Here is a 12829-nt window from a genome sequence, read left to right on the forward strand (position 1 = left end):
ATGAGCCCAACGCACTCCCAGGCCTGAATTTTCCCAGAAAACGTGTTCTGCATTGTCTAGTCCTCTCCTGGACAATTCAGATATTAGAGGTTTGTTGCCCTTGTAAGGGTTTAATATTCAACAGTATTCTTTTTAATTGAAGTTACCTAAACAGTTCAGTTTAAACACAGCAGTGGATTAGATTTGATTAAAGAATTAAATGAGTTTATTTAAGTACAAGGAGAGATTTTAAGACAGTACAAGTGTAAGGTGTTAGTCAGAAGTGATTGCAAGGGAAATAAATATAAAACACGTTCTAGTAACTAAAACTTAAAAAAATAGATTTGGTCCCAGATAAAATCCTTACCACCAGTTCTCAGCAACATTATTGACCAAATTCTCAGGTCTGAACCCCTCCTGAAGGCTGGGTCCTTTGTCATCTTAGGTGAAAGAGTAAGTGAGAAAGATAGGGAAAGGAAAAAAGAGCGAATCCATTGTGAGGGATGGAAGAGGGTGTTTGCCCCTCACTTTTATAGTTCAGTCACCCTATGAAATTCATTTTCCTTAGCATTACCCCTCGATAAAGTTCCTTATTACTGTGAAGATGGAGATATGGAGCTTCATGGTGAAAGAGGTTCCATGTTGTTGTTTGTTAAAATGTACATTGATCTGTTTCCGTCCCCGTATTGCTGAAGAATGTTCACTTGACAGGTTATTGCCAATCAACTTTGAGACCTGGCTAGAGGCATCAACTTGTCCTTTGTCTTTGAGAAAGTGGTTTAGCCACTCCCTAGACTCGTCTGGTAAATGTATTTGTCATAATTTTCAGTTTGTTAAAAACTGTACATAATGTTATATTAATAACTTTAAATAATGTTGCTGCATACATTGACCAGTGAGCTATTAGTTTTCAAGTGATCCCTCAGAAGGTATGTTTTGTACAAAGATTATTAGAATAGTGTGTAGAGTGTGAATACAGTGGTGCATTCAGTCACAATGTAGCAAGCTGTAATTTTTTTTTTACTTATCTATGATTTTGTATATAAACTGTGATATGGGCTTTTCATTTTTTTTTTTTAAATATCTTCAGGGACATTAATTTCTTCTAAGAAAGACGAACTTACTGCAATACTGGATCACTTTAATATACAGGTAATTGCTGAAATATTTGTTAGAGTTCTACATTACTTGTAGAGGCAAACTGAAAATTTTTGATAAAGCATGCTCCATTTTGATAAACAAGGGGACTAATTCATATTAGCACATTGGTATATCAGTTCACATTCTAAAGGTTATCTTCACAGGCAGTGGCTAGAAACTCAGGTTTGAAAAGGAAAAACACAAAATTTGCTTTCTGCAGGGTATGAGTTTGCTATAGAGGTTGGATAAACAAAATAAGCAAGCCAGATGTGACCTAATGTTTGGGATTCACTCATGCTGTTCTGGGAATTCCTAGCTTACGTATTGATGCCTGTTATTTCATCCATACAGTAGAACCTCAGAGTTACGAACACCAGAGGTATGAATTGATCAGTCAACCATACACCTCATTTAGAACCAGAAGTACCTAATCAGGCAGTAAGAGACCAAAAAATAAACAAATATAGTACAGTACTGTTAAATGTAAACTGCTAAAAAAAATAAAGGGAAAGCAGCATTTTTCTTCTGCATAGTAAAGTTTCAAAGCTGTATTAAGTCAATGTTCAGTTGTAAACTTTTGGAAGAACAACCGTAAAGTTTTGTTCAGAGTTATGAACAACCTCCATTCCCGAGGTGTTCATAACTCAGAGGTTCTACTGTCATTGGAGATCATTACAGTATCTTACGTTACTTTCTGCAGAGGGTCTGTAGATCATTCTGTTCTAGCAGAGACCTATTTGGTTAGTTTTCTTCCTGATAAGTGATTCAGGGAAGAATAATATGTACTAGTATGCGCAAGACTATAAAATGTTTTACAGCAACACATATTCAACCTATGCAAAGAAAATCTTTAGTATGTTACAACTTAATACAAATATTGTACTGATTTTATTGAAATTTCCATTTCAAGTATAATTTTTTGGGACGTGTTGAACGGTTTATGGAACTGAAGATAGAGTCTTATCTTTATTTCGCTCATATAGAATTGATTTCAGATCAATCGTGGAGAAAATCATGGCACTCTACAGCTGTTCAATAGTCTATTTAATCATACCTCCTCCCCGCATACATGTTTACCTTCATTTCACTTCCTAGTAGCCAGTGTTCACGTCGGCCTGGTCTGCACTATGGGATTAGGTCAAATTTAGCTGCGTTAGGTCGATTTAAAAATGTCTGCATCCATACAACCAACCCCATTCTGTCGACCTAAAGGGCTTTTAAAATCGACTTCTGTATTCCTCCCTGGCGAGGGGATTAGCGCTAAAATCGACCTTGCTGGGTTGAATTTGGGGTAGTGCAGATACAAATTGATGGTATTGGCCTCTGGGAGCTATCACAGAGTGCTCCATTGTGACCACTCTGGACAGCCCTTTGAACTCTGATGCACTAGCCAGGTACACAGGAAAAGCCCTGGGAACTTTTGAATTTCATGTCCTGTTTGGTCAGCGTGGTGGGAGCACTGGTAACCATGTCGTCCCCCAGAATCACAAACGAGCTCCGGCATGGACCAAAAGGGAGACGCTGGATACCTTGTTCTTTATCTCATTCTTTTTTTAATTAAGAAAGAATGCATGTTTTCAAAACAATAGTTATTTTATTTTGAAGCAGGGAGGTTGGTTGGCTTACAGGGAATTAAAATCAACAAATAGGGGTTGGGTTTGCATCAAGGAGAAACATGCACAGCTGTCACATGGAAGCCTGGCCAGTCATGAAACTGGTTTTCAAAGCCTCTCTGATGCGCAGCATGCCTTACTGTACTTTTCTAATCTCCCTGGTGTCTGGCTGCTCAAAATCAAATGCCAGGTGACATAAACAGACAGTCCAGGGTTAATTCCTCTTTTATCTGTAAAGGGTTAAGAAGTTCACATAGCCTAGCTGACACCTGACCAGAGGAACCAATGGAGGTACAAGATGTTTTCAAAGAGGGAGGAGGGAAATCAGTCTTGGTCTGTTCAGAGAAAGTTTGTGCCACAGTGAAGGATACAGGAATCAGCCATCTAACATTTCTTAAAAGTAGTAAGTGTTTAGAGAAGGAACGTATTAAATCAGGGTAGGCAACCTATGGCATGGGTGCCGAAGGCAGCACGTGAGCTGATTTTCAGTGGCACTCACGCTGCCCATCTCCTGGCCACCAGTCTTGGGGCTCTGCATTTTAATTTTAAATGAAACTTCTTAAACATTTTAAAAGCCTTATTTACATACAACAATAGTTTAGTTCTGTATTATAGACTTTTAGAAAGAGAACTTCTAAAAACATTAAAATGGTATTACTGGCACGTGAAACCTTAAATTAGAGTGAAGAAATGAAGACTCGGTACACCACTTCTGAAAGGTTGCCGACCTCTATATTAGATTGTTTGTTTTCTTTTGTGACTTCGTTTTGCATAAGAGGGAGAATCAAATTGGGTTTCTTTTGTGTAACTTTAAGTTTTTGCCCAGAGAGATATCCTCTGTGTTTTGAGACAGCTTGCATGCTACTCTCACAGAGGTATCCTTTCACCCTTTTTCTTTAATTAAAAGTCTTCTTTAAGAACCTGATTGATTTTTTCCTTGTTTTAAGATCCAAGGGTTATTTTTTGGATCTGGGCTTACCAGTAATTGGTGGGAGTTGAATCAGTCTCAATCCTGCCAGGAAAAGTGGGATAAAGACTGCGGAAATATTTGGAAGGAAGATCCAAAGAGTTTCCAAATGACTCTCCCATAAACGTTTGTTTAAACTATTTGATGGTGGCAGCTACTAGATCTAAGCTGGTAAATAAGCTTAGGGGTTATCTCATGCAGGTTCCCACATCTGTACTCTAAAGTTCACAGTGGAGGTGACACCTTGACACCAGGCGATTTGCCTCAACCTCCCACCCCGCCATAAACGTCTTCCCCTTACTCTCACAGATATTATGGAGCACACAGCAAGCAGCAATAACAATGGGGATGTTGTTTGCGCTGAGATCTGACCTACTCAACAAACAGCGCCAGCGAACTTTTAAACATCGAAAGGCACATTCTACCACCATTCTGCACTTGCTCAGCCTGTAGTTGAACTGCTCCTTACTACTGTCCCGGCTGCCTGTGTAAGGCTTCATGAGCCATGGGAGCAAGGGGTAGTGTGAGTCCCCAAGGATAACTATTAGTATTTCAACATCCGCAATGGTAATTTTCTGGTCTGGGTAGTAAATCCCTTCTTACAGCTGCTCGAACAGCCTGCACCCAGTCATGCACCTTTCCCAGCCATCCCACATTGATGTCGGTGAAACGTCCCTTGTGATCCACCAGTGCTTGCAGCACCATTGAGAAGTACCCCTTGCTGAATGTATACTGGTTGGCAAGGTGGTCCGGTGCCAAGATGGGGATATGCGTTCCGTCTATCGCCCCACCACAGTTAGGGAACCCCATTGCAGCAAAGCTATCCAATATGACCTGCACATTTCCCAGAGTCACTACCCGTGATAACAGAATGTCAGTGATTGCATTGGCTTCTTGGATCACAGTAACCCCTACAGTAGACTTGCCCACTCTAAATTGATTCCTGACTGACCGGTAGCAGTCAGACGTTGCAAGCTTCCACAGGGCTATCACCACTCACTTCTCAACTGTCAGGGCAGCTCTCATCTTGGTATTCCTGCGCTTCAGGGTGGGGGGAAAGCAACTCACAGAGTTCCAGGAAAGTGGATTTACGCATGTGAAAGTTTCGCAGCCACTGTGAATAATCCCATACCTGCAACACTGTGCAATCCCACCAGTCTTTGCTTGTTTGCTTGGCCCAGAATTGGCATTCCACTGTATCAACCAGCCCCAGTGCCGCCATGATGTCCCAGTTGCCACACCCGTGCTTTCAGGAATGTCTATGTCCATGTCCTCATCAAAATCCTCCTCGAACTGGCGTTTCTTAGCCCAGTTCTGCATATACTCCAGGATAATGTGTGAGGTGTTTACAGTGCTCACAACAGCAGCAGTGACAATGAGCTGAGCGGGCACCATGCTTGCTGTGCTATAGTGTCTGCATGGGTAATCCAGGAAAAAAGGTGCAAAACGATTGTCTGCCGTTGCTTTCATGGAGGGATGGGCGACTGACAACATGTACCCAAAACCACCTGCGACAATGTTTTTGCTCCATCAGGCATTGGGAACTTAACCCAGAATTTCAATGCTCGGCAGAGACTGCAGGCACTGTGGGATAGATACCCACAGTGCACCATTCCATGAGTCGATGCTAGCCATGGTAGTGAGGATGCACTCCGCCGACTTAATGTGCTTAGTGTGGACTGTATAAAATCGATTTCTAAAAATCGACTTCTGTAAAATCAACCTAATTTCATAGTGTAGATATACTTGTCATAAACACTACTCCCACGGTGTACCTCTCTTTTGCCTTACTGTGTGCCTTGGAAGACTCGGCAGTCAATTTAATGAACAAGGAGACTGGACTAATGTCTCTCCTTTAGATGTGGCTCCTCCAGGTCATGACTTAGTGAATTTGACAGAGGAATGTAGGAAAAATGAAGCTCTCATTTCCCATTTCTGTCAATGTGCTTTCATTAATATTAACTCAGTTTAAAATATTTCTATTGTTTATAAATGTGTTTTACAGGTAGATAATCCTGTGTCTGTTTTAACCCAAGAGATGAGCAAGCACTTTTTACAGTCTAAAAATGAAGGTGACAAATACAAGGTAAACTAAGCAGGATCAGTGACATTTAAATGAAATATTGTAAAATGCAGTTCCTGTTCAGTCATATTTAATTTTTAAAACTTCTGTGAGGTTGTTGCACGCAATCAAATGAAAGCAGAGTTATATTCAGAAAAATATAATTTAAGTGGGAAAATATTTGTTTCAAATTTGTGTAAAGGATTTACCAATGGCATTGAAAAATAGTTCTTAAAAAAAAAGTTAATTGACTTTGACAGCCTTCAAAGCATGTCGGAAAGCTTACTTTTACTCTCCAGCCTGTGAGGAGATGGCTATTGGTAGGTCTGGGTAATGGTGGTGTGGGACTATGGGAATTGTGCATGTTAGTTTGTTAAAATCCACTTAATTCGCTTTACACAGTTTTACCAAAGCTGAAGTTTCGATATCTCTTTTCTTTGGTTTTAGTTCTTTATGAAAGCAACCCAGTTGGAGCAGATGAAAGCTGATTATTCATACATTATGCAAACTAAGTCAAGAACTCATGAACAGATAGAACAAGGAGTAGGGGTATGTAAAGGTTAATTACTACACTCATGGACACTGAAATAATATAAGAAATACAGATATTACCCATTGTAAAATACAATTGCACCATAAATTAACTATCAACTTGTAATATAGTGTAGCTGGGTTGCTTAAATTGATTAATCTGAGTCAGTTTAAACTTTTAAAAAATTATCCTTCTACAATTCCATATTAGACCAACAATCCTTTACGCTCATTAACGTCTGAATCTTTTTACTTTTTTTAGCTTCTTCAAGACCTTAGGCAGCACTTTGTCGAGAAAGAGGAGCGCTACAAAAGTATTGCGTTTGTGAGTGAAATGGAAACCAACCTAGAGGCTTTGAAACACAAAATGGCTTGGGCAGTGGTAACTTTCTTGTTAGAATATCTTTTTCTTCAACTGAAGTTCACTTAATTTATTTTCAGATTACCTTGATTGATGTGTTGTATACTTCAGTCTTTCTTTTAAACATTTCAGGTGAATGAAACTGAAAAAGAAATGAAACCAATCAAAGATAGTATTGATATTGAGGAAGGACGTACTGAAAAGTATGACCAGAAGCTGAAGGAATGGCAGGTAGGGTTGTCTTAAACAACATCTTAATTCTGAATTTAGTCTGGAAGCATAATGTAGTAAAATCTCATAATAAAGATGATAATCAATACCACTGAACTGCTTCTTTTTGCTGATGATGGCAAATCAACTTGAAGCACTCCTTCTGTTTGTAGTCATTTGTAACATTCAAAGAGTTAATCAGGTTTCATATTCTTAGCATTAACTTATAACACAGTACTGTCAGTCAAGGGCCACAATTTAACTTTGTGAGGGCAACATATTTGACATGCGTGTGTTAAATTATAATTTAAAAAGTTGATTTTTAAACATTTTCTTGAATATGTATCAATAATTGGTTTAGGTTTGTTGTGTTGGTACCCTTATTTTTGAGGGGAGTGGCTTTTGAATGTCACTGCCCTCAACTCATTTCTGATGACTTTTTATCAACATTTCCATGAACAGGATACTTGAAGTTGGAAGGTGATTGGGTGGACAGCGAGTCTCCCCTGCCATATCTCAAAGGGTGATATCATTGAAATTCTGATTCTGTAGATTTTTAACAGTTAGAAGACTCCTTCCTTACTTTATCATTAACTTGCCCTCAGAATTGCTCTGCACTATTTATCATCTTTGTTCTAGTGAGGCAGTGAAATTAGTTTAATTAAATGTATAATTCTCCACTATTAAGGAGACTATCAGAGCTATCTACTCAGTTTCTTCCAGTTATAGCCTAAAGACCATATCTTTCTTTATGCACTATTGATTAGCAGTCTGAACCTTCATGGTCATATTAGAGCTCTGTCACCAGCCCAGTTCACTGGGGACCAACTCTAGGATGGGAAGATAGTTTGTTCTCTGTCCTTGTTGAGTCCTAGGTTTTTTGTTTTGTTGATTCACTCAATGACTGTCTATGTGATGTGATGTGGAATCACTGACTGAGAACCAAACTGAGATGACCAATTTTGCATAGGCCAGTGAGTAGTATTTGGATGATGGTTACTTTTAATTATGTTCTGTATAGGCTCTTATACAATGCTTACCACAATAGTACCTTTCAATAGTGTATTAAGCAATGTGACTAACATTTGCTGTGTGTGTTACTATGTCAAGTCAGCATTGGCCAGTTGAGAGCTGGAGACCACTGGTGAAGGGCACAAGTATTCCACAAAGAAATAATTCCCTGAGCCATGTAGAGACTAAATTGACTTTTCATGACACTGGAACTTTCAGATATGTTAAGAGAGGTACCTGGTGAATCAGATATTCAGGTGATATGCATAGGAAATCAGTTCCTCACTGGATATATTAAACACTGCTGTTCTCGGTGTTGTTTGAGTCCATTAAAATCCCTCAGTGTTTTTTTTTAACTTAGCAAAGCACTTGTTCATCATTGAAAATTACATATGAGCTAAATATACATTTTTTAAATGAAGCTGATTTTAGTTAGTTTTTTTCAGCTGGAGTGTTAGCTTAATCTCACTTCTGTCTGAAATATTTTACATACTGTGATCACAGTAATTGAAATGGTTTACTTTGTTCCTTTGTCAGCACTTTGTGTTTGATCACTTTCATGGATTTTCCTCTTTAGGGGTCCTCTGTGGCATGGGGATGAGAACATATCCTAAAATAAAAATATAAAAAATTTGTAAAACCACAAAAGCAAAGGAAACAGAGGTAGATGTACTTGGAAACTACTTTTAATAAGGCAACCACCACCTGGAGCACCCTTTTGCAGTAGGCTGTGATACAATCAGTGCATCCATCTCAATTTCCCCTCTGTCTAGCCATATAAAGAGTGCTCTCATTTTTTAATTCAGATTCCCACCTCTGGGCATAATTTATTCATGTACACATACGATAGTTCTTCGAATCCTCATCGAAAAAACTGTTCTCCCAGTTCCCATAGTAAAACAGAAAGATACATCGATTTTCCATTCTCTTTAGGGATATCACTTTTACGGTCATCCACCCGTGAGTCTGCGAGCATTTCCTTTCTGCTCTTATTCCTGAGCCCTACTCTCCAGGCCATCCATCTGAGAGAGTGACCAGTCTCATGGTTCTTCTGCCTAAAACACAGTCAAACAACTCAGCCCTTTTCAATCTCTTGGCACTGGCTTGCCAGCTCAGGAAGGTCAACAGGCTAGTCCCTTTCCTGACTGATGCTCAGGCAGCTCTCACCTGCACCTCTCCTTGCTCTTTCAGTTTGTGTTCTCAGCCAGCTCTCCTCTGCATGCTGCTTTGATTTTTTCCAGGCAGCTATCACATACTTTTTCATATCTTTCTTTTTTTATGGCCCAGGTGCCTTCTCTTAACTCTATTTGTTTTTGTGTTTTTTCTTTTGACATGTATAAAAAAAAATTTAAGGACTGACACAGCAATTACAATGACATCAACAGAACCATTACTTTAATACTGAAAGCTTTCCTCCATAAACTTGTCTTGTAACTTAAACTGCATTAAATATGGAAGTATTTTAAACTGTGTCTTAAGGTACATTGTAAAACATGGCAAACCTTAAATATATCAATTATAAACTCAGTATGCTGAGAGGCAACAAAGCAGGCACAGGTACTCTAAACCCTGCTCCTCCTTAAAGGAGTTAGTCACACTGTGACACTACTCGTGACACTTTTTTCAAAGTGTCTGGTTGATATTGTTAAAATGTGCAGAGCCAAATATCCTTTTACTTTTCCCACAGGCCTTACACTTGGTCACTCAAATGTGGTAAATTTTGCCAGACAACAAAAAAAACTCTTTGCGTTAAATTTTTCAAAGGATAACTACTTGATAACTTTTTATATGCTCCTTAAATCATGGACTGACTTACTCATATCTTCTAATGTCACTGTGGAGTATATTTTGGGGAAAAAATCACTTCAAAGAGCTGACTTCAGGTTTGTCTCAGAAAAAATTTCCTGGTTTAAAGAGTTGTGGAATAAAATATTTTGTTTCATTACATGAACTCATGTATTCTCTATATTTTGTTGTAAGGTCAAAGTAAATGAAGCAGAAGAAAAGTACAAGGCCATCCAAGATAAGTTAGAGAAGATAAGTGAAGAAGCACAAGCGTTACAGCCTCAGTGTGTGTGTTTGAAAGCTGATGTACAAGCAAAAAGAAAAGCATACAACGAGGCTGAGGTTGGTGGAAAAACACATTTTCTAATCCTATAATGTTAATGGTGTTCTGAAACACATGCTGTAGTTCAAATTACTTTGTGGAAGTTCTATGCCCTGTGTATATAGGAGGTCAGACTTGATGACCACATTGATCCCTTCTGTTCTTTATGAAAAAGGCCCCAGTCGTGTGTTGAGCTCTGCCCAGGTGGACTCCTGCATCTATGTGGAGGCCCACTGAAACCATAGGGACTTAAGGCAAGTGCAGTGTGAGAGAGTAGAGGGAGTGAGGGAGCTGCCTGCAGGAGACTTGAAGCTTGGAGCAGGTTTGGTAAATGAGCTAACCAGATACACCTTGCACAGAGTGGGAGCCACAAACAGCTGATTTCTAATAAGAGAGCTGAAGCAGTTGTTTGCGTGAGGTGATTCTAGGATGTCAACTCTGAGCAGGACAGCTGCAAGCCAAACCACAGGTTGGTGACCCCTAAGAGGTCATTTAAAAAAAAAAAAGGTACTAAAGAGAAGAACCCTTTCTCTCACCAGTCTCTGAGGCAAGAGCTATGCCTTGGGACAGATTTTTGGGACTTTGCGTTTTACATTTGAGTTCTTTTTGGAATAAACCCACACCCCCTAAGAGTGGTGAATGGACAAGCAAATGTTTGGAGTCTCTATAAAAAGGTCTAGAAGAGGCAGAATAAAAGGCAGAGTAGAGGCACCCCTGCCACAAGAGGATGCACAGGGCCAAACAGCTCATCTACATGGAGGCTTCCACTTGAATGGAGCCAGTTGTATGATCAGAACCATAGGGCGCACATCCTTTGTAACAGTACTAAAGATCGGATGGCTATTGGGGCCACATTTTAACATAATTAGAAAAGGAACTGATAAAATGATTAGCGTGACATTCAAGTTCTAATCTGCTGCTGCAGTATTGCAAAATGGTAAATCAAATGATACTGGTGTTTATTTTCAGAAAAACAGTAGATGTGTTTTAATGTATTCTTTGTGAAGACCAAGTAAGCCAATACAAATAAGAATTAATATATATGTCTAATTTTCTTGGTAGGCACATTATAATCGTTCTAGAACAGAATTAAAACGACTAGAAAAAGATGATGAACAGCTACGGAAACGAATTGAAGAACTGAAAAATAGGTAAATGCACCACAGTGTTTGTAATACACATTTGTGGTGTGCAGAGAATGAACTCTTCAGAATTGGATGATCCAATATCTTTATTTAAAAAAAACTAGCTTGCAACAGAATTTAAGATTTTCACTACTCTCTAATTTTGCTTAAAGCATAAAATATACAAATTTTGAAAATTCTGTCCTGGGATTGACTTACACACACAGAGTGGCTTGTTTTTCTAATCTCTATTAATAGCCACTTCAATTGACAATAGTATGGTCTGTGAGGAAAAAAAGCATAGTTCTGAGAAGTGTCATCTTTAGATATACGGTTTTTGGTCCAATGTGACTTTTGACAGGTGAAGTTGGAAACAAAATAGAAAAATCTGACTTTTTGACAGAGCAAGCCTTCCGGGTATGTTTCACTATATGCAAGTAATATCTGAGATTTCAGTGTCTCCGTTACAAAAATCTTTAGTGAACTAAAGCTTGGAGTTCAAGTTGTTACTCTCTCTAGATGTTATATTTTTGAGTTTACTTCTCTTTAAAAAATAAATAAATAAATAAATAAATTGAGCCTCTCATATTTTGAGTATTCATTTAAGTATCTAGAACCAGATAACATGGCTTCAAACACAGTTTAATTTTAGAGGACATGGACTAAAGTACTGTTTTTCAAATGCAGCCGCTATGGCCACATGCAGCCACCAGGAGCTTTTCTTGTGGCCACAGTCTTCTGGGAACTGATTGCGGGGGGAGGGCAAAGCAGCGGTCCCTCCTCCCCAGGAACCACCAGCAGTGGTTGGGCCCTGGAGACACACAAGCTGGAGGAGCAGGCTGTCAGTGAATTCCCCCCCATTGCCGAGGTGGTGGGGTTGGACTTCAGCCCTTGGGAGGTGGGCGGCAGGCAGCAGTCACGGGACTTCGGGCTCTGTCCCCAGGCCCTGTCCCCAGGGTGTAGGGCTTTGGGCTCAATTCCCTGGCTGCAAGATGGTAGGCTCTGGCCCCAAGCTCACCTGCCCCATTGCCCCTGGCCCCCGATGCCTCTCTAGTTACCTCCCTATCCAGAGCTTAATTTGTTCCCGGGCTTGCTGGCGTTGAGTAAGTCTCTATGAAAAATGATATTAACCAACATGCAAATATCACTTTTCACAGTATACTTATAACTAGCAAGTCTTGAAACAAAACAAAAACAACCACAAAACAAAACAAAACTTCCCTACTCTACTTCTTTCACAACAGACTATTCCCTACCAGCCAGTCCTTTGACTAAAGGAGTTTTCTCACACTCTGTTTTTCTGTAAAGCTTGCTGATTTTCAGTCAAATCAGGATCTGCTGGTTTCTCCTCAGAAAATGGATAACAGAAGGTCTTTTTGCTTCAAGTTATATTTCTCCAAAACATAGTTTTAATCCCAGAGACCAGATAATGCCCTGTGGCCTTGGCTTCCCATGCTGATTGCAACTCTCTTCTCCACTCCCCCCAGCCAGCATGTTTTTCTGTTGAGTTGATATGTAATTAGGGCTTCCTTTGTGTTTGACTTATTCTACATTTGAAGATCTAGGCAGAAAGGTAAATTAATGTAAAAACTTTGCATATCATCCTTGCTTACTTTAAACATATTTTTAGTATAGTCATACAACTTGTTGTGTAACACTCATATATATACCTCTCGCAAGGCTTATGATGATCAGTATGATATAAGCTTTTGATACTTTACACA

The 12829-nt window shown here is 39.3% G+C and overlaps 1 protein-coding gene across 2 annotated transcripts in view; it reads left to right on the forward strand.

Moving 5' to 3' along the window:
• Nucleotides 1-12829, forward strand: part of SMC6 (structural maintenance of chromosomes 6) — a 99579-nt gene that overhangs the window by 12679 nt on the left and 74071 nt on the right. For both annotated transcript variants that reach the window (XM_030555383.1, XM_030555384.1), the window contains 7 exons: nt 1070-1131; nt 5705-5785; nt 6209-6310; nt 6555-6674; nt 6786-6884; nt 9855-10001; nt 11044-11132. In XM_030555383.1, the coding sequence (XP_030411243.1) occupies nt 1070-1131; nt 5705-5785; nt 6209-6310; nt 6555-6674; nt 6786-6884; nt 9855-10001; nt 11044-11132 (700 nt within the window). The remainder of the gene's footprint in view (nt 1-1069; nt 1132-5704; nt 5786-6208; nt 6311-6554; nt 6675-6785; nt 6885-9854; nt 10002-11043; nt 11133-12829) is intronic.

The sequence above is a fragment of the Gopherus evgoodei genome, chromosome 3, assembly GCF_007399415.2.
Source record: "Gopherus evgoodei ecotype Sinaloan lineage chromosome 3, rGopEvg1_v1.p, whole genome shotgun sequence".
In the NCBI taxonomy this organism is placed as follows: domain Eukaryota; kingdom Metazoa; phylum Chordata; order Testudines; family Testudinidae; genus Gopherus; species Gopherus evgoodei.